The 22949-nt window shown below is 45.2% G+C and overlaps 1 protein-coding gene across 17 annotated transcripts in view; it reads right to left on the minus strand.

The window, feature by feature from the left end:
* LOC146796177 (uncharacterized) overlaps positions 1–22949 on the minus strand; it is a 1057178-nt gene that overhangs the window by 662570 nt on the left and 371659 nt on the right. For 15 of the 17 annotated variants that reach the window (XM_085628582.1, XM_085628583.1, XM_085628587.1 and 12 more), the window contains exons 12-15: positions 16651–16737; positions 10556–10708; positions 9925–10080; positions 3080–3250 (exon numbers count right to left, since the gene is read on the minus strand). In XM_085628582.1, coding sequence (XP_085484708.1) covers positions 3080–3250; positions 9925–10080; positions 10556–10708; positions 16651–16737 — 567 coding nt within the window. The remainder of the gene's footprint in view (positions 1–3079; positions 3251–9924; positions 10081–10555; positions 10709–16650; positions 16738–22949) is intronic. The other 2 variants (XM_085628592.1, XM_085628595.1) reach the window with 2 other exon arrangements.

The raw sequence follows: 22949 nt of genomic DNA on the forward strand, positions 1-22949 counted from the left end.
CTGATAACAGCTGCTGGCAATGCCGCGTTTGATCTTTATTCCGGAGGTGTCCAAAGAGAGGTTTAAAGGGTCTCTTTCCTTCCGTCGCCCGAAGGAGCTCCGGGCTCGAACAATGTGAGCCAGATGCTGGTGCAGGCTTCCTGGCTGCCGACCCCAACAATGGCTGCCTCAGCAGCCACGCACACAGCTGGAACACATGGGGAGCAGGACAGGAGCAGGACTGTAAACATGGGCCTGGACGTAGGTGCATCGTGTTTACATTTTATCACAGGAATCACTAATTCAGGAAATTACTTATGGAAATTAATCAACATCTTTGTAGTAATAAATTGTATAGCAGATACCTAACAAATGTATATCCAAAAGAAAATAGCACAATGTAACTGCTCCTTGTATGTACAGATCATTGAATACGACCCCCCAAAAAAAAAAAAACAAGTTAAAAATAAATATTTGCTGCATTAGCCCCCAACGGTGTTTTTGCCTGTAGTTTCACAGGTGCAACAAAGACTAGTATACAATGCCTCGTGGGGACTCACTGCCCGACCTCCTGTGACATGATGCTCCATATAGCGCTGGCTCCTGTGTCGTGCACTTCTGTGGTGAATGAATTACATAGTATGAAAATTAGGGGGATGGGATCCCAGGCTTTCTACAGGATTGTGAATTCACATTCCGTCAAAGGCCTGGATTTGTCTTAATTATGCTTTATTTAAATCAAGTGTCAGAGGGTAAACTAAACAGATGTATTTGATCTTGCAAAAAGGCTTAATCTTTATGCCACCGGATGTTTGGGAAGATATTTCTTTGGTTCGGAACATAAAATGAAGAAGCTTTTTCAAACGCATCCATAAAAAAGTACCCCCATATTATTTAATGAATTCAGATTTTTTACTACATAAGCAAAGGATAAAACATCCAGCTTTAATTTAAATTCTGGCCCGAGTGTTACCAGAGAGTTTAACAACCCGCTACTCACCAGCAATAAAAAACAAGCATTGGCCGCGCGGCCGTGAAAGTGACAGCCGCGCGGCCCGCGAAAGTGATCGCGATGCGATCAAGCGTTGCGAGCAAAGCGATCTGTGGTGGGGGAGGGGGAGAAGTGGGATTTGTGTGACGGAGGAAAGACAGATGGCGGCTGTGCGCGTGCACGCAAGCTTTAGGCCACCAAAAGCCTGTGTCAGCACTTTGAAAACTCACACACTAAATGTTTCGCATGCGCTGACTCAGCGAGACCTAAAAATGGGGTCAGACGGTGGAGGTTTTTTCAACCCTAGGTGTCAATATACGGGCACGTACAGGGATTTAAAAAATATCACCGGAATGTCTCATCATGTCTTTTAACATAGGCAAACTTTGAGTAGTCCTATGTGTAGAACTTAGTGTTTTGAACAAAAAGTCTTCTTCTAAAGAGTCTTTGTATAATGTAACAGCACGGTATGATGCTGCCCTAGAGATCAACTCCTGAGGTGATGGTTTTGCAGGATATAAATCAAGGTCATTATCCAATCCATATTTTACTCCTCCCCTGGGTCTGTTGGTGGTAGACTATTGTCATCCTCATCCCCTATGTCATGCTGTGTGTGTGGAGAACTCTGAGGTGTTATGTGTAAAGGGTCTGAGCCTTGTAGTAGTGGTGAAGATGGTGGAGGGGATTGAGGATTAGGGTAGATAGGAATTGTAGCCATATCCTCCTTCTTTTTTAGAGGAATTTTGTACCTAGTGTCCTCTGAGATAATTCTCTCTTGTAAGGTGTCACACCCTTAGCAAATATATGTCCAGTATCTATATTAATATTAATTTTCTTTTGCTTAGGGTCCAGTTTCTCCTTTGTAATGTTCAGGATAGGTTCCGGAGACTTCTGGAGGCTATCTTTTGATTTCGGTGCCGAAAGTTTCGGTGTCGAACCAGACTTGCCTTTTTTGTCTTTTGGAGCCAAAGGTTTTGATTTCAATGGTGTCTTTTCTCGACTTGGCCTGAGCCGGAAGGCTTGACTGTCTGTTTCGGGGCCGAGGGCGGGGCGTTGGAAGCAGTGTCTCAGTGCCGACCATGGCCAGAAGGCAGTGGTGGCCGAAACCTTTTGTTTAATCAAAGAGAGTTTGAGGGGCAAAGGAGCTTTGTTACTCAGGATACCCTGTCCCATTGGAACGTCTTCGGACTCTAGCTCGATTTACAGCTCCGAATCAGATTCTTAGATACATAAGGCCTCCTCCTCTTCCGCCACCAACACCTCCATTTCTTCATGTTTGGTATCGTCCCCGAAGATATCTGGAGTGTGCTTAATGTTTTGTCGCTGCATGTCCCTTCCTCGAGCCCGACGGTCCAGAAAAGTTTTTTTCGATCAGAACTATCAACAAGCATCGCAATCTTCTTCCCTCGGCTCCAGTGAGAGGCACAAGTTGCAGACTTTGAGTAGGTCGGTGCGCGGATACTTGGGGTGGCACAAAGGACAGAATTGAAACAGAGTCCAATCCCTCGGCAGAAGGCTGGCTAATGCGAAATGGAGTGGAAGTCAACTGATGCGGCTAGGCCCGAAGGCCGCCAAAGATGACTTCTCGACCGAAGATGGGAGAGTTTTCCGATTTATTCGCCATGCGGAGAATAGTGAAACGCGTACGAAAAAAATACCAACAAGGGTACAGTGGGTTACGCACCAAGGGGATCCCAAAGAATGGTTTTGAACAGAAGCGCTGTAATTACATCCGAACCCAATGGCTAACAATGAAGTCGATGCCCATGCGCATTATCACCGAAAGGAGGAGTCACCTTACTGCGTGACTGGAAAATACTTCTTCGGAGAAAAACAACTTGCAAATATTCGGACCCAACACTAGATGGCAGGAGTATGCAAAGCATGTGTATCTACAGCACACATGCCACAAACAAGTATGTTTCTAATCATTTCTGCTTCTGTAGATAAGGGAACAGGTAAACAAAGGCATATAGTTGATTGGTTTGGATCACAATCTGGGCACGTGAGGAAGCAAGGATCAGAACACACGCCTAATGATATGTTTGTCTATGATCTTGCCACTTGACCACATCTACTCTTTAAGATGATGCAAGGGCTCCAGCTCACCTTCCTCATGCGCATTCTTGGTCTCCATCACTAGTGTCCCCTGCTCATGATCTCTTGGTAGGGTCCTGGTAGGGGTGCTGCTGTTGGAGGAGCTGTTTAGAGATGGCTGCTTCAGACAGGTGGTCAAGTAGGGGAAGCAGGTATCGGCCGCAGAAATGTCTCCTGCTTTAACTGTCAGAGAGATAACACATCATCATCATTACAAATTGCGCTCACCTAGCTTTCGTTATAAAGACTAAAATGCAAATAATAATACCAGAATTTGCTTTCTGTTCCTCTGAGCATTTAAAAGATGAGGGAAATGGTGAAGTCAAGTAATTTCACCGACATCTGGTGATGTCAGCATGGCCCAAAGATCAGGAACAATCTATCCTGTGAGGTACAGCCCTCATTGGGCCAACCAAGATGAAATGATTTATGATCTGAATGGGGCCCCCAGCCACGACTAGAAGGTATAGCTTCAGAGGGAATTTCCAGAACTCAAAGCTAAGCTGCAAATCAATGTAGTCACCATTTTGAGGCACAATAGAAGAAATGCCAGGACAGCTGTGAAATAGGAAAGATCCAGGAAGGAGTTTAAGAAATACCACTCACAAATTGTAAGCAGTGGTTTGGGGGGTTTAGATAGGTAGGCAAAATATGGAAGCCCCAAAGACAAACAATGTTTGATGAGCTTTAAGGTGACAAGGACAGTGAACTGCAGCTTTTGAATGGAAACCTTCCACTATAAAGGCACATTTTAGTTACTGTCGAGCAGGGAGGGGGGGTTGGGGGAATGAGTGTTGGGTTTGAGGGGTGGGTGGGAGGGAGGGGATTGTGTTTTGGTAATGTTTTTGTTTAAGCATGTCACATCTGATTGGTCTCAGATGCCAGTTGCAGCAGGTACGATGTTCGTGCCACTCTCGTTGATTACAGTGCTAATGAATGTCACAAAATCTTTCCTCATCTGCCCCTTGACATGCTTCCCGCTGGGTTACCTCACACATGTAAATCTGAGTGATGGGTACTATAAGTAGACAGAAACTCACTTTGCTCTCCTGGAGTGTGAATGGGCTAGGGGACAGAATAAAGAGAGGGGTGGTTCTCCAATTCCCGAAAAGGCACTCGCCAGATGTTGTTTTCCTACAGGAGACCCACTTGTTGGGCAACGGTTGTAAGGCCCTGTCACGCTGGGGGTTTCAGTTGGCTCATTCCACTTTCGGTTCTGGTTCCTGGGGGATGGACATCCTAGTCCGTAAATCCTTCCCCTTGACTATTAATACGGTCCGCACGGACCCGCTGGAAAGATTCACAGCTCTGTCCAGAATATGGGAGGGAGCCAACCCTTAATTTGGTCTCAGTGTACATCCCACCAGGCCTACATACACAGGCCTTTATCGATCTTCTCCTGGACCTGCCAGACAGGAAATTACTGATTGGGGGAGACTTCAACAACATTGTCTCGGACTCCATAGACCGTTGGCCCCAGAAGGACCTGCCCTTATCCCGCAAACGGATCCATAGTTTTTTGGGTGCTATGGGACTGGTAGATGCTTTGAGGTGTCTGCACCCGATGGAGCTCCAATACACATATCTTTCGAGTCCCCTTGACAGCATGTCACGCATAGATTATGTGCTTGCACTCACACACCATCTCTACACTGTTAAAGACACACAACACTTGGCCAGGGGAATTTCAGATCACTCTCCTGTTCTGTGCAAGCTGGAAGTAGGGGGGCCTACGATCGGTGGTGTGGTGCCGATTGGCTCGTGGTATCTCACGACCCCCTCCATCAGGGAAAAGGTTCTGACTGATTCTGACATGTATTTCCAAGAAAACCTTGGATCGGTCAGCTCATCCGTTTCACTCTGGGAAGCCTATAAGACCGTTATTAGGTTATTAGGGGGTAGTGCTGGGACAAATCGCGGGCAACGCAAAGAGAAGGCTGCAGATATGACATGTTTAGAGGATGAAATCCTAGGACTGGAATGCGCAGTCCGTTTGCGGGACTCGGAGGAAGTGCGCCAAAAGCTCCAAATCAAGGTCAAGGAGCTCTCGGATCTAGCCACGGACGCGGCTAAATCACAACATCGGGCCACACTCAGCAGGATCTATGATGTAGGCGATAAGGCAGGCAAATTATTGGCCTGGCTGGACCGTAGAGAGGGGACACGGCGAGTTGGCCACTGACCCACACTCCCATATAACCACTCCACAAGATATTGCGGATGCATTTGGTAGATATTACCACTCCCTGTCTACCTCCCGTACGACCTATTCAGAGGAGGAGGCTTCATCCCTCCTACGCGACATTCAGATGCCAGTTCTTACCGAGGAGGAAAGCTCCGACCTAGACCGGGACATTACCGTAACTGAAGTAGAGAAGGCCATCCATGATTTGCGCGGGGGGAAAGCGTCGGAGCCCAACGGGATCCCTATAGAACTATTTAAGCTAACGGCAAACATGACCGCCCCTTTTATCACAGACGTTTATCGGGAAAGTAAAGAGATAGGAATTCTTCCTGAGGACCATAGACTGGCATCATTGTCATCCACAAGGCGGGCAAGTCTGCTGACTTGTGTTCCTCTACAGGCCCATCTCACTGCTTAACTGCGAGGCCAAGATCCTTGCGAAAGTCCTTGCCACTCATCTGTTACAAGTTCTTACCACTCTGATACACCCGGATCAGTCCGGGTTCATGCCTGCGAGAAAAACATCTCTTAATCTCCGCCGGCTACACGCTACTTTGCAGGGCAGATACGATTAGAGAGGACGCCGTGGTGGTATCTCTGGATGCTGCTTTGGCCTTCGACAACATTGAATGGCCCTACATGTTTGCTGTGCTTCGCAAACTCGAATTTGGCCTGGAATGTATTAAATGGGTGCGCCTCCTATATTGTCAACCCTTAGCACAAGTGGTTGTTAAGAACTGGAAATCCCCTGTTTTCATTCTTGGTAGGGGCATCAGGCAAGGCTGCCCCCTGTCACCACTCCTCTTTGCCTTGGCCTTGGAACCTTTGGCAGCAGGGATCCGTCAGGACCCCGCCATTAGAGACCTTAAATGGACATATGGGTGGGAGAACCGCATATCATTGTATGCGGACGACATCCTGCTTTATCTCGCCTCCCCGGCGGCGTCTCTCAATGTGGTATTGGACATAATCCAAATATTTGGCAGGTTGGCAGGTTATATGATCAACTGGTCCAAATCTGTGCTCTGCGTTCTTAGTGGGCAGTGACCTCGCCTTCCCCGGGGTTGCCAGCTGACGGAGGCCACAGGCGGCTTTAAGTATCTGGGAATCTGGGTATCCAAGGATTTAACACCATTTTATGACACTAACCTTCGGCCACCACTAGCACGTCTTAAATCTGACGTCTTGCACTGGAAATCGCTCCCCTTGACCCTCCTGGGACGGGCAGCCCTATTCAAGATGATGTCCCTCCCCCACTTTTGTACATGTTACAAAATACACCCTTTCCGGTCGCGGCGTCATACTTCAGGGAATTGAAGGGCATAGTTCGGGATCTGCTATGGGAGGGTAACCCCCCCGCATCGCCACATATAAACTCACACTGGGGTGGTTCGATGGGGGCATTGGGCTCACGGATATGAAAAGATACTACTGGGCCTCACAGCTCGCTGCCATTAACCAGTGCTGTTATAGACGGCATGAGGACCCGGCATTTCGGATCGATCTTTGGCTCCTCCCCGGGGGTGGGTTTGAGGGTGCACTGTATACGAAATCTCAAAACTCCGTTTTGTCCGGTCCGACCAAACATGCTGTGCAAGTTCGGAAGGCTAGAAGCTTGGGTTTGGAGGGCAAGCTTACTCAAGCTACGCCGCTTTGGCATTGTGACCAGCTGGGTCGGCTGTCGCGCCCCTTGGGTTTCGACAAATGGGATATTATTGGTATTTCCAAAATTGGGGAACTTTGGAAATTGGGCGATGTCATACCCTTTTCCCAATTACGTCAGAAGTTTGAACTGGCCAACTCTGAACAGTTTCGGTACCTCCAAATCAGGCATGCCTTGCTTGCAGCTCTCCCTAAAGGTACAGTCCTCCCTGATTCCTCCCCTTTGGAGGACAGGATCTTAGATGGTGACTTCCCAGAAAAAGCCATATCTCTCACATGCAAGAAGCTTATTACCACATTACTGATCCCCTGACCCGCCTGAGAGGTAAATGGGACCATGATGGCGCTGGCTTGGAGGATGAGGAATGGCGGGCCGCAGTGGCTTCTTCCCGTGAAGTTGCCATCTCCTCCAGACTCCGATTGGTCCAACTAAAAATGCACCATAGGATATATTTGGTCGGACCCTGTTTGGTCCATATGGGCTACGCCCAAGACAGTGGCTGTGCACGGCAATGCGGGCAAGAGGGCACCTTCATCCATACCCTTTGGGAATGTGCGACAATTCAGAATTCTGGGAGGGGGTGGTACTCATGATTGGGGAAGTACTGGTACAGCAGATACAGTGCAACATCACATTGATTTTGTTGAACATATGAGACCCCCACTGACCTTACGGCCAAGGAGAGGATCTGGGTTTCCCTTGGTTACATGGTGGCCAAGCAGAATATCGCACGATTGTGGTGGGCTTTGAACCCACCGCGTATTGCTGACTGGGCCAAGGATATGGATTGGTGTATGGTGACAGAGATACCTATTTATGTTTCCAGGGGATGCCCGAAGAAGTGGTCGCAAATATGGGGGCCTTGGAACACCTTCGGGGGTGGGGGGGAGATACGTGTACCGCCGGGGGGTCGGGATGATCATGTTGCTAATGTTGAATAGTGTGGCATTCCCGAGGATAATCGTATTGTACTGTGGTACAGGAGCTATCTTAATGCACTGTGATATTGCTTATTAGTGAAATGCAAAATAAGGAAATTTAAAAAAAAAGGCACATTTTAAACTATGCACAAAAATGTATGTCTAGATGCTAGAGAAAGTACATCCACACAAAAATAAGGAAGAACAGTCAGATTTTGTGAGGACGTAGCTTGCTGAAGAAGTCAGTCAGTCAGTCAGACTGACTGACTGAAGAAGTCATTTAGGACATTTCAGGTGACAATATTTGAACAAAGTTCAAGCAGCCCTCCTGATCAGCACCAAAATTAACTCCAACCATCTGAAACAGCCTTAAATGCAAGCATTAAGTAAACATGTATTTCTGTCACGATTCTTAAACAATATTATTTAAACCAATGCCAACCAAATGCATCAGTAATGGCTAATAGTAATGATTCAGAACCATTATTTATACCTGCAAAATCAGCGGGTACAATTAAGTGCAGTCATTACAATCCTTCTTGATCGCCTTACAAGAATACTGACTCTATGGGAATCAAAAATGTTTTCTACAAAAACTGCGGACTTTGTAATCTTTATGTTAGAAATGCCAGTACTTTATAAGGTTACCAATACTATGATTGGTACTTCTTTAGCAGGCTCAAAATACGAGGCTATCAAAACTTAACTGCAAAATAAGTGGACTACTAAAACGAGGGGTGGCATACATAATTACTTGTGCCCACATTTAAATAAAGAGGCATGCGATCGGAATAGTCTCTGAATTATGGCTAAACTTCTGCACATCAACATTATACCTCTATTTTGTGTTTGCATAAGAGAACTGATGTCATTCAGAAATGTCACTATTCTGTAAAGGTTTACAAGTTTTGTAGATCAGCCCAAATGTTTTATACATACAACTGTCAGAACAAAAAACAGGATAATTTTGACAGTATTGTTTCAAGTTAAATCTCATGTAATACTGCCCCTGTCATTAATAGTTCAATATAAAAGGGTGCTACAAATGCACATTTATGAAGATGTCACAACGCAAGTTGATAAGTAAGTCAATCAGATATCTACCATATAACATTAAGGCTAATCAGATGACCGACATTATTTACTGTCTTTAGGAGAATGTGTAAATCAAGGAGCTATCTCTCTATTGTGTGTGCAAACATATGGTTTTAAAGATTCAGTTGATTCTACATTTTACAGGAAAACATCACCCATGATTTTATTTACTTTAAGAACATAATTATAATTTTTGACAGATTTTAGGGCCAGTTATCCGGTTAATATTTTCTCAAGCAAACCTAAGGATATAATAATCATTGATTTTGTTTATTTAACAACATCGACAAGGATGCTGGTTAACCACACAGCCGGGAATAACAGAAGTGATCTGACACCACTTAACCCCTGATAGCATCATAAAGTTGATACCACCTCGTGCACTCAGAGTGCCGCAACAACCTCCTATTTGCACCTGAAGGCTAGGAGATTGGCAAGGAGTGGAAACCACTGAAATGAACATGGCTCCTAGAGCATGTTTACTTTATTTTCCTGCTTCTGCTTTCAGGATGGCTGATATCAAAGATAGCAAAAGCAGTGGCAAGGGTACCATAGGGCATGTGAGGGGATGTCACCCACCCTGGCTATGTATTATTGAGATCCTTTACTAATAGGATTTAGTGCAGTGGGTGGATTCCAAAGTTATCTAACACAACTAGAGGAAACGTATGCCTCTAGATGTTCTGCTCCATCCTGTTTCAATACTATATGACAGTGTATGTTCTGCTGATCCCACTGAAGGCCTATAGGCTGAGCTGGAGTAGAGGATGCAACTCCCACTGCCCAGGTTCTTACTGTTCCTAGAAACCATTGGCATCAATTTCACATTTATTAAAATACCCATTTATTCAACTGAGTGTAGATGGTTTGTAAATGGCAAATTGGAAAACAGGCTTCCAGACTAGAGTATGTTTGCTTTCTTTCATTAATAGAGTATTTCCAGATGCCTCCCAGTGTTGGAAAATGGCTCCTCCATGGCTATCATTGCGTTTACCTTCTGCTGAGGGCCTTTTTCCTCTAGTGTCCAGCCTACTCTCCTCCATATCTGCTTGAACGATGCTGCTTGGCGTATTGGGTGCACTCCATAGCTCGGTCAGTCGGTCTTCCAAAACTGGCAGGTGTGAGCTGTCTGAAGTGGTCTCAGATTTCACTGTGCAAGAAGAAATTAAATCTAAGCAAACCATTTTGAGCAAGAGAAAAAGTTTCTGCTTTGTTCTATTGTTCGATACACTTGATACCTTTGTGGTTCTTCACTCTTCATGCTTGGTCAAGTAATCACAATTGTTATCCACTGTTATCCACTGAGTAAAAGATGATCTTTAAGCTTAGAGTAAAAAAGGAGAGGGACTAGCAGGCCGGCATATCTGTCACACTTGTCAAAACACCTGAACTGCATGAGATCTCATTTTCGCCAGAGCTCTCCATGAACTCACAGTACAAGTCCTGTATTCTCTGCTTTGTCACAGAGTAAGATAACCACATCCATTGCAATTCGTAGTCTAAGTGAAGACATCAACATTAAACAGCCTTGAAAATAAACTGCAGCACATCTTGCAGAACTTTCCAAGCCCAGGAGTTTTCATAGCTTTAGCAGCAACTAAATGTGAAGAGACTGCGAAGCTTACCATCAGAGTCTGGCTTCTTGAGCCACGCCTTTTCGTCAAAACTGCCAGCAGGTGATGGGCTGCTGGTCATCTCTGAACCGCCAAACAGGAATTCTGGAATCTCCTTCACTAGTTTCATCAGGGCGCTGAGATGCGTGCCCCTGCGGACCTCATCTGTTGGGAGAACGCAATGCGTTGGATGACAGGTCCGGCTGTTCCACTGGTTGAAGGAGTTCTTTTAATTAAAGGAATGGGTGAATTGGATTGGGGCATCGGGCAAAGCCAACCCTCTTGATATGAAAAGACCTTGGACATTTTGGGCAAACAAGGCACTTGGGCTAGCTGTAAAGGAGTTGCAAGTCACCCATATTAAAGACTGTGGATGGAAACCAAGGAATCTCATAACTTTAGGTGTCTTACAGACAAGCATTGCTTATGACAGCTATCCTTAAATAGACAACATGACATTTTATGGCAAGTCTGGAATGCTTACGGGCTTCATACTTCAAAGCATGTAAATGACAGTCCGTTGCATGTGCTAGATAGGACGTATAATGTACGCTTGCATAGTTCTCCAAAATAAAGCAACAGAGGGCTACGGAATGCTATAGGCATAGTAAGAGTATTTTCCCACCTATAAAAATAGCATCAATGTTTGTATAACTCAACAACAGTTACGCCCTGTAGTACAGTGTCTGCATACCAGAGTCAGCATCTCTACAACATTTCCTCAGACAACCAGTAGTTCAATGCATTTTATTTACTTATTTAGGGTTTCGTAAAGCAGTCACTGTGAACTGTTTCCCTCACTGTAGGTACAAGCCGACAATATTCTTGAGGAGTAGATCTGAAAAGACAACTTGGTCTTTCTATGTCACTAGCGCACCCATTATTGCTCTGCTACAATTAGTCTACTAAGTAGCATGAAGTGATCCAAGGATGCTGCAGGAGCGAGGCTTCACTTTAGGCAGACAGGTCTCACAAGAGACAGAAAGCCAGAGTCAAATTCTGTTTTCTGCCACTGCCTTCATGCTTTCTGAATTTAGGCCTTTCTGTGCCTCCTGAACATTTCACAGAGTTGGCAGGGACTCGGATTCCTTTGCCATACAATAAGTGAAATGGTTGTTGCTGACCCAGTCCAGAATAGACAGAAAGGCTGTGTGTGGGCTCTTGGGCTAAAGAATAATGGTTATCTGTGTACAGACAACAAAGGGCAGAGCTCTGGCAGTGACAATTTTTATGTAGAGGCCATAAGGAAATGTGAGCTTTCCAGTTGTGCTAAAGATTAAAAAAGGACACCTCGTGTACAGGAATGTATTGGTGTACTTGTAATGAGGGCCTATATTTTTTGACCGGGTTCCTTTGCTTGGATTCCTTCAGTCAGACAAAAGTCAAGTTGTGCTAATATTTCCTATTTACTAGACATTTCTCCACATGAATACTGTGAACCTTTGTTAAATTATTATTACATCTATTAGTGCATGTATACCACTTCTTCAACAACTCTGGTACAGCTTCATACACTATCAATTTACGATCCATATGCGTGCATAACTTAGTTAGGCACCATCTTCAAGCTCATCTTTGCGGTAGCAAACAAATATACCTTAAGAGGCTCTTAAATCCTACAGATATAACTCTTGTGGGTTGTTCCCTTATGCAAGTTCATTTTGATCGGTTTGATTTATTCTTTTTCCTTATATTCCTTCATATTGATATTGCACTTAGTGGATGGCATATTGAAAACTTAAACCTTTGGAGTACTTTACAAAGAATCAAATGAAATTATTTGTTATGTGGGATCAGTCAAACTAAAACGTTCATGAATACTTAGCTTTTTCACAAGGAAAATCATCTTCCTCCTCTGTCTCACTATTTCAGGTGTTTCTAAGCTTAGTTTGATAACTTTGAAAAAGCGAGTAAATCCACAAGCGAAATCTGCTTTGACTGAGTTAACAGCTCACAATCATGTGCATAGCAAACTGCCTTTTGGGCTCAATAGTCTAAACATTCAAAAACAAATATCTTGCAGCTCAACTTTTCCTCAACTCAAAAGAATACAATTGAATAAAAAATGTGTGTGTTAAAAGACCAGAGAACTGATCACATCTTACAGCAAGAAAATCTAATGGCATCGGTCTCACAGCTATTTTAAAGATTTTTTGTATTCCATTTTGTCTGCAAGATGCCCTGATTTGTTGTTTCAAAATGTGTTCAGGGCTGCTTGTTTGTATGGGAGCAAACACGGTTGGACTGTTTGTAGGTGAAGTTGAAGGTAATGTGTTTACCACCTGTTTTTGAGTGGATTTGAATTTCAGATGTTATTGCATGCCTGAGCTTCAAACATCTGCTTTTAAAACAATGCTGTACACCATCTGTACTTTTAGTAAACACATTTTGCACTGGCAATCACACTATAAAAATCACTGGTGCACAATCTGTAGGTGAAGATGGCACATACACAAATTGGCATTGCTAATGCTGGTGTATTATATGCATTTTTCCCATTAACAAATATGTTCCGAGAATAAAATGGCCTCTAAATGAGGGTGTAAGACTGGATCAATGCCACCGAAAATGTAATGTAGAGCTACATCTTAATCACGCTTGTCCCTCCCATCACCTTCAGAATTTTGATCCTCCATTAACCAGAAGAGCATGAGAGAAACAGCATGCTTCACAACAGCAAGGCATGCTCTATATGAGATTATATTGATACATTTCCTCTTACCTGGAAAGTGTGTGTGCTGGGACGGAAAAGTCCTTTGCATGGTAAGAGGCCTGTACCGTTACCCTGACTGCTCAACTGTGCTGTTGTCTGGATCCCTAATGCTGATTTTTCTTGCCATAGGCGAACATGGATCATGCATGTGCGCCATGACGTTGGCCTATTTCACAGACAGCGGTATTGTACATGGGGGCACAACCAAAGTGCTACACTCATAGCGGTGGAAGGTTACCACCTTCACCAGGAGTTAAGCAGCAGAAGCGCTGTGGTAGCAGCCTACCTCGTAGTGATCATTACTAGTGAACAGGTCCTTCTTATCCAGTGTCACAGGAGTGAGGCCAAAAGTCTCACAGGCCTTTCTAAAAGTTCTGCTGTTGTGTGCTAAAACCACCCTTGGCCTACACCAGGTAGATGTGGAAGTGCTGAGCAAGAGTAGTGACTCTTGGCTGGTTGTATGTGCGCCTGTGAAGGGTACAGTACAGGGCTAGAGCAGTACTGCACAGTATATTTATGGATAGTGTATGAACTGAATGTATGTATGCCAGTTGGGATACAGTACATGGAAGATGTAGTGCTGTGCAGTGTATGCACAAGAAAAGCATGTGCTGAGTTTATGTATGCTTGCGTGAAGTACAATACATGAAGGGTGAAGTGTTGTGCAGTGCACATATGAGTGGTGAGTATGTGTGCTGGCAGTGTGTTGGTTTTAAAACATCACATCCTGGCACAGTGCAGGAAGACTACAATGCTGAACAGTGCATGCAGAATGAATAAGTGTGCTGAATGTATTTGTGCCTGTAATGGTATAGTGCATGGAAGTAACAGTTATGTGCAGTAAGAGTGCAAATGTGCCTGCAATAGTACATTACATGGAGGACCCTGGGTTCCTTTTTGGGAGGCTCAAGCCTGCCCTGTAAAGACATGAGGAGTGGAGGAATTCCACCAAACAGATTTGTGTATTGCTGCCTTCCTGTGAGCTGGGTGGGACACAGTAGAGGAAGGTAGGAAGATATTCTTTTATATTTTAAAAAAGGTTGCTATTTGATTCAGTGATAGATCACAAGGAAGTGGCCTGGACACATCTCAGCAAGGGAGATAGGACCAATAAGGGATTCGTAATGAGTAGAACTAGAGGCCCGGGATTAACCTTTTTATGCACATATAACTGTGGCTGATATACAGGTATGTACACTCCCATGAATTGTGTTGTGGGTCAATCAGCTTAGGAGTCATGCCTGCTGTGACAAGACATCCTTTAAGAGGAAAGAAGAAAAGGAAAACTGTTCACTTCAAAAGAAGCAGACCCCAACATGAAACTTCAAATACTCGGACCTTACATCCCATTTGGCGTCTGGAAAAGGACTTTAAGAAGGGGAGGTTGAGACCCCAAACTTTGTCAACAGCCAAGCAGCCAGACAGGCTTTATGAGATGGGGAAGCTCTGCAGGACTTTTGCCTGTGACCAGGACAGGGGGACAAGGGTTAATAGTCTCTCTGCTGGCAATCAGCAGGGACACCAAGATCACCTGCCATGGAGCTGGAGCACCATAACAAGCCTGCCTGTCAAGACCAGAGTACTTGTGAGTGACAGGAGAGCATCGAAGGGAGCAAGGTCCAGTGGACAGCCCTGCTCAAGGATTACCTGAGCGAGGTCTGAGGCTGTGCTCTGATCACGTCGCTGCCCACGTGCAGTATCAGCTCTGTGAACCCCGTATGCCAGGAAAGGGCTACCGTGTTCTGAGCCATGCCAGAAGCACGGTGCAGGAAACATCAGGCCCGCACCGCCCTGCCGTTGTGATCCCAAATGCTAGAGGGGGGTCATCGGTGAAATGATTTTTGGCCAGGAGCGCTGGACTTGTGACAGTTCAATGACCCCATAGGTCAGGAGGAGCCGCAGTAGTGAGCGCAATCGCATAAGGAGAGAGTGTACCCAGACTGTACCACGGCAACCCCGTATGCCAGTTGGGGTTGCCTGTACCTCTTTGGCCAAGGGTTTGGGTTGTTGCCTGGAAATAAGGAATACTGCTGTGACAAGTGAGTCAGGCCCGTACGCTGTGATCTGCATCTGACAGATCCCCCGAATATCACCAGGACACCGCCGAGGACATCGGGAGCCGGAGGATCACACAATCCACCCCTATTCTAAGGGGAAGGCAACTTACATATGTGTTTGATGAGCGGGAGCAGCTCCAATCACTTGAATGAACTGGTAGCGCTACTCGACAGAGGGTGCTGCCACATATGTCACAACCAGCCTGACTTCACCGTACAGGATCCAGACATGTGAGTAACCCAGGAGAGGGCACTCACTGCAACACTGAAGACTGCCATACCGTCACAGCGGGTAATACTGGAACTGGGACTTGGGGATCCAAGGGGGACCAACAACTAACAGTGCTGCAGCTCCACAGACACTTTTGACTAATTCCTAAAAGGGCGTACAAGAGCGAACTCTTGAGTATAGCCTATTAGTTTGCATTCCCTGGATACAGTCACAAGTGAATAGGGAATAACCTCCAACACAACGCAAAGGAGGGTGGGACAGAGATTTGCCTGACAACTAGTCGAGGCCCGACCTCAAGGGGGTTTGTGCTATTAATTCTGAATGTTGTATACCTTTGCATGTGCATAGTTAGAAATAAAATACTTATTTCTTCTATAAAAGCGAGTATTGCACTGGACAGTGATTTACTATTGCACTGTTCGTACTTTGAGTTATGAGTCGTGTTCACTGACCTGTATCTACATACCCCTGAGGGAGCCTTTACTGCTCTACTACGGCTGCCACTGAGAGTCAAGTGCAGAAGGGGCACTTAGCTCAGTTGTGCAGCAGCCACAGTAGGTCAGGCCCCAGGACATAACGAGTAAAAGGCCTCAACCACGATGGTTAGGCCCAGCAGTCACTGCGTGTCCTGTGGCCCTCCAAAAGGGGTTTCGACACTCAGCTTATTGATCAACTAGTACAGAAATCTGAATATATGCTGTACATCACAATTCTGACTCCCAACAGTGCTTTCTCAACAGTTATTCTTTTGATGTACCTATATAATACCTAATGTTGATGCTCCATGAAACAAATCAATCTGCCACATTTGCTATATAAAAGGACAAAATAGTTATGAGACAACTTTTCAAGTTTGCATAAAAATAAACACATTAACCTAATTACTGGCACTTTGAGCCTCACAGCCGCTGTTTTAACTGTAGACGTCAAATGAAAATCTGTGCATCCGGACCTGCTTCTAGAAACAAAGGGCTTTTCCATTATGTAATGAGCTATATCATACCCATTCATAACCCCCCACCCAGATTCTGTAACTAATTGCATTCTGATACAATCAAAAGGTTTCACGAAGTTGTACTGTAATCACTGAATGGAAACATCTTACCATCAGATGGGGCACAGATGTCCTGCATATCTGGGTCCATAATAAAGTCCTCACAAGCCTCATGATTCGACTGCAACCACTCATTACCTTAAACAAGGAGAAATATAGGGTCTTAACATTTCAGAAACATTTATTTTGGCTCATAAACAACTTCTCTCTGGTCATCCATGTCTTTATGCCACCCAAGGCATTGATCTGAGTAAGTCTAGAGCAACTCTCTCAGTTACCATGGCAAAATAGGCAGGGCTGCCATGATACCACAACTGAGGCTACCGTGTTATCTATGCATGGACCACTACCTGAGCGTCTTTTTTCATACCAGTCAACCTACTCGGACATCACTGTCACCCTGTCTTTACGCTCCTGCCTCAGCTGCTTGAGCACTGGCAGCACATGTGCTATGCCAAGAGCAAGGAAAGTGAATGTGCATAACACCCCTATCAGTGGTTGGGCATAATGTGGTAGAAAAAGATTTTGCCTATTTTTTTTGTCTTTTGAATATAGAACACAACTACTCTTCTAACAACTGTTGCATGAAATGCAGTTTAGGCTGCTCTGTGAGGTTTAGTGAAAAAGATGGCAGAATAATGCCCTGATTTATACGAAAATGAGTAACCACCTTATGGAAGAGTACCTATAAATGCAAACAGGCATTGAAAATGCATTCGATCTCGCATTTGTTTGAGTTGAGCTATTGGCATTGTAAATGGCAATGATTTTTTACATATGTGTTATGGAATGTATGTATGTGGTGTGTAGTGGAATTATGTGTGTTGGATTGGATTAGTTAGTAGTGTAATTGTGTGGCATGGAATTGTGTGGTGTGACGTGGATTGGATTTGCGTAGTGGAATGTGGCATGGTGTGTCGTGGAATTATACGGATAGTAAATATGTGGTGTTGAGTGTACTGGAATTATATGGAGTGGGATTGTGTGTAATGGAGTGTACTTATGTGGAATGGTATTTTGTGTTGTGGAGTGGTATGTAGTGTAGTTTAATTTTATGGTGTGCTGTTGAATTTTGTGGCACGATGTGGAATTGTGTGGTGTGGATTAAATGTATGTGGTGTGTTGTATAACTGTGTTGTTGAGTTGAATTATGTGTTTTGGTGTTGAGTTTGTGGTGTGGATTGCAAATGTGTGGAGTTGAATTAGGTTGGGTGGAACTGTAGCAGCTTTACCTGTTTGGTGCCGAAAAAGAAGAAATAGGTAGGAGCTAAGCTTCAGATCTGTGTGTTTGGGTGTCCCTTACCTATATGTTATGGATTGGAGTGGGTGTATGTGGTGTGAAGTGGAATTATGTTGGTTGGATTTAAATTGTTAGTTGTGGCATTGTGTGGCATGAATTGTGTGGTACGGGGTGGATTTGTGTGGTGGAATTATGTGGCATGGTGTGCAGTTGAATTATGTGGATAGTAATTATGTGTTTTTGAGTGTATTGGAATTATGTAGAGTGGGATTGTGTGTAATAGAGTGTAATTATGATAATTGGTATTCTGTGTTGTGGAGTGTTATGTAGTGGAGTTTAATTATGTGATGTGCTGTTGTATTTTATTTGTATGATGTTGAATTATGTGTTGTAAATTTGGATGTGCAAATGAGGCACTCAATTCTGTTGGTGCCCACGTGGTAAGTCAAGTTCTGTCTCACGTCAGGTATCAAGCCCACTAGCATCCTGTAAATCAAGGTATAAGGCATTATCAGAATACATAGAGGGCAGTAAGCCATTTCCATTCCAATCAACATCATCAACATCTTGAGGTGCTCCCTACCCTGGCATAGGATCTGAATTAGAACCAAAAGGATAATGGTTAGAGTTAGGTTGCATGATAATCAGCTTTAGTAATTTCATAGTGTAATAGCAGTCAGGCTCAGGGCAATGTCGGTTCGGGGTCCGACACGGGCGTCAACATGTGAATGGGGGCCGAATTTGAGCGGTTTTGGGAGATGCACAGAGACAGAGTCTGGCCCTGAGACTCGGACTGTGACCTACAAACAAACTGCAACCTCTTCTTTTGTTCTGCAACATACAACTTCACCTCCTGCTCTTGCAGAGCCTTCAGATGCATGAGGGTACACTTATCACACGACTTGGAGCAATATGCAGAGTCCATACACTAAAGCAGGGGTCCCTAACCTTTTCTGTAGTGAGAGCTCCTTCTTATCAGTGAAAATTATTGTGAGCTAATAAAGGCCAAGCCACCCACGTAACATTACCAGACACCCCCACATACAGTTTCACAGAATTTAAGCCTAATGTCCATAGAGCCAAAAACGATGGTTTGAACACAATACATTGACTAGGGTAGGGGTCTCCAACTTTTTCTGTAGTGAGAGCTACTTCTGATCTGTGAAAATCATTGTGAGCTACTGCAAGGGCAAGCCACCTGTGCAATGTTACCAGACACCCCCACGTCCAGTTTAACTGAATTTAAGCCTAATGTCCATAGAGCCAAAGACTATGGTTTGAACACAATACTTTGCCTAGGGGCACTATTGCAGGGCTGCCATGTGTGTCAGTGAAAGTGTGCTCTCTGGGGATGTATGAACATGTGTGCATATGAATGGATGTATGATTACGGGTAATGACAGTTTGTCATGAATACTTGTGGCACAGGACATATCTTTCACGATATGTGGAACTGTTCAATTTATAACACAAACATACAACCATTTTGTTCTAATGCTAAAATGTTCTACAATTTTGTTTTCATAATGTAATATGGGAAATTTTTCTGCACTTTAAATTTCTGCCACTAAAAAATATGAAACCGTATCTACAAGCCACTGGGAGCAAGATGCCTGTTGTGTGTCTATGCAACACTTTGAAATGGGAGAAAATTAAACTGAAAAGTTAACTTTATGTTTTTACGGATTCCACAGAAGTCATCATTTAAATTTTCCCCCCTTTCAAAGTGTCACTTTTACAAACAGCGGACATTTTGCACCCAGTGGCCTGTAAACACGGTGCCATATTTATAAGAGAAAAATACAGCCATTTGTTTAAAAAGCAGCAATTTAAAGTGAAGAAATATGTGTCCTAAAATATTAAGACATAATTGGCTTAGTTGAAAGTGGAGAAATAGTTTTATCCACTTTATATTTCTCCCATTTGAAAAGAATGACAGTATCTTTTTGTTTTAAATATGGCACAGTGCCTAGTGGCCACTAGAAGCAAGAGGCCTGCTGTTGGTAAATGCAACTTTGAAATGGGATAAAATTAAAATGAAGAGGTAACTTAATCATTAAGTTAACTCTTCATTTTAATTTCCTCAAATCGAAAAGCATTCAGAAACATAATTTTGTTCTCATGCTCCAAAACTGAGTCGACAAGGATTGTTATTTAAGATTTAAATACCTCACTGCTTCATGTCTTTACCTCTGTGCCATGGGTCATAAACCTGACTCCAGCACTGCCCATTATCAGGCCCTGCTAGCTGCAGCATGTAGATAATAATGTAAAATAAACAATGCCTTCCCTCAACGTTAAAAGAAAAATGTGACACTGTGTCTATTTAACAAGCATTTGCAATGCAATAGGTCTCACATTTATGAGAGTTTGAGCTACTCATATTGTAAATGACAATGCTTTTATTCATGTGTTGTTTTTAGAACAGATAAATAAAAGTAATTGTCTTTTACAATGCCAATAGCTTAAACTCTCGCAAATGCGAGATCTATTGCATTGCAAATGTGTTTGGCGGCCGTGCTATAAATCTTTTTTAAAAAGAGAGACCTATAGCACTGTAAATGCGTTCCACGCCCGTGCTATAAACATTTTTAAAAAGCGTTAGGAAGAAGTGTGTCCTGCCTCCTCCTCTCGGCCCACCCCCGGCTGCTCTCGCTGGCTCCCCGGATGCTCTCGCTGGCTCCCCGTCTGGCCAGCACCCTTGCGTGCTGCTGTGGGAGCCAGCCTTTCATTCTGGTATGCTCACTCCTGCAGGTAGACACGGATGCTGCAGCCGGACGTGCGGGGCCTCGGGAGAGTGTGATGGCACTGCCCCTTCTTCTTGCTGTGGGGGAGTGCGGCGGCACTCCCTCCTCTCCGCTGACACCGGGGCCCAGGGTTAAGGTCCGGGGCCCCACCCACCTTCATTGGGAGCGCGACGGCGCTCCCAGACTACTTCTTATGTGGGGCCCGGGGATGGGGTTCCGGGCCCCTGAAACCACTTATGGGGAGCACTATGGCGCTCCCCAACTTTGTCTTCTGCAGGGCGCAGAGATAGGGTCCCGGGACCCTGAAACCTCTTTGCGGGGGACACAACAGTGCTCCCCAGCTTCATTTTTTGTCGGGCCCAGGGTGGGCTCACTGATATCACCTTCTTTTGGGGACAGTCCCCGGAACTTGACCGACCCCAACGGCACATCAGAGACCGGCGGCAAAGCCCCACGCGATTCGTCGGTGCGATTAAAGGTCGCCTACCTTCTGGGAAGCATATCTTGGTCCCATGGGGTGATTTCGACAATCTTGGCCTCTTCTTGCTCCTGGCGGACAGTCTTAGCCACCTGGACCACTTTTCGCCACCCTCCTGGCCTCCAAGAGGGTGAACTCAGCAGAAGCTGTCTTCACTGGCTCCCTGCTCCAGACTTTCACCTGGGTCTCCTTCTGGGCCTCTCTTCTCCTTTCGCAGAGGCCCTGGTTTATTCTCACTGGCCCTGGACTTCCTCAAAGGCGCAGTCCAGAGTCCTGGGGCAGTCAGGGGGTTCCTCCTTCCGAATGCCCATGGTGCCAGTCTCAGTCTTCCTCAACAGGACGACACCCCAGAGAGAACTCCTCTTCCTTGCAAGACCTTTTAAGAGCAATTGGAGAGGGCTGGCAGGAATACACTTCTGCCCTATCCTGCAGTGACACAACACCTCTCTCCCCTGATCCCTCCTTCCTGCACAGGCCTCTGGGATACTTCAAGATGGCATTGTCGAGGGGTCTCGTGCCACATGGTCCCTCAAAAGCCCTCTTTAGCCCCTGCTGACTTCATGGCCCGGGCCCGGAGCAGGCCTTGTGCCTGGCACTGGGTGACAGCTGCAGATCGATGCCCTGCAGCTTCATCCCATCTCTCCCTATTGGAGAGAAGACCTTCGTCCTTGGGAATGCTTGCTGTGAAGGGCTAGGCCTCTGATGCTACAGCTTGGGAAGGAAGGTAATTAATCCAGCCTGGCAGGGTCACACCCAGCCGGGCTCTGGTTGTGAGCTGAGTCACAGGAATATGACAATTCTGGATGACCTATAAGCAGTACAGATATGACTTTGTACATAGCAGAATGGTTCTTTTCACACAACTTACAGTGTACTGTGGTGCCTGTCTGGAGTTTGCAGGCCATAGGGAACTGAAACTACCCCATGTGGTCTCTGTCTCCACTGGAGAATAATGGAGTGTTCCTACAATGGAACAGTAAAGCACCCTGACTATTCCGTACATGTGTCTTCCTCCATTATAAAGCCTATTTCATGTCATCACCCAACTCTGCTTAATCCCTTCCACACCATTCTATCTGTACAAGCTCCTGGACTGCGCACAACGTGTGCACACGTGTCTACATGTATCAGTCTGGTGCCCCTTACCCTGGCTGCAGCGCAGCAGCCTTATCTCACAAGGCGGACACCGGTTGGACCCACATGCAGTCCATTTTATCATGATTTTACCGTGGGTGAGTCCCAACTTAAGAGGCTCTCCCACAATAAAAGCTTCAAAATCAGGTGTAAAGTCTGGGCGGCACAGATAGTTAGAACCACCTTCTCACACTAAGAAAGTATTTTTCTTCTGTAGTATTGGAGATCACTTTTTCTTGTTGATAATGAATGCCAGCAGGCATTAGTAAATCGATATTTCTCTGAATACTATGCTGACACTGCTTTAAGGAACTCTCTCTGAACAGTCAGTGGTTCAAATAATGGTAAACATGAATGGATTCACGTCTTAGATGGGTGGCCATCACCGCCAAAGTTTTCGTAAAAATCCTTGCTGCCTACTTTATCCCAAGTGATAATCAATCAATCAATCAATCAAAGGCATTTATAACGCGCACTACTCACCCGGAGGGTCTCAAGGCGCTGGGGGGGGGGGGGGGGGGGGGCGCTACTGCTCGAACAGCCAGGTCTTGAGCTTCTTCCTGAAGGAGAGGTGGTCTTGGGTCAGGTGTAGGTCGGGAGGGAGGGAGTTCCAGGTCTTGGCGGCCAGGTGGGAGAAGGACCTTCCTCCTGTTGTCGCTCTTCGGATGCGGGGGACGGCGGCGAGGGCGTGACTGGTCGATCGGAGATGGCGTTTGGGAGCGTAGCAGTTGAGGCGGCTGTTGAGGTAACT

Source organism: Triturus cristatus, chromosome 10, assembly GCF_964204655.1.
Source record: "Triturus cristatus chromosome 10, aTriCri1.1, whole genome shotgun sequence".
In the NCBI taxonomy this organism is placed as follows: Eukaryota; Metazoa; Chordata; class Amphibia; order Caudata; family Salamandridae; genus Triturus; species Triturus cristatus.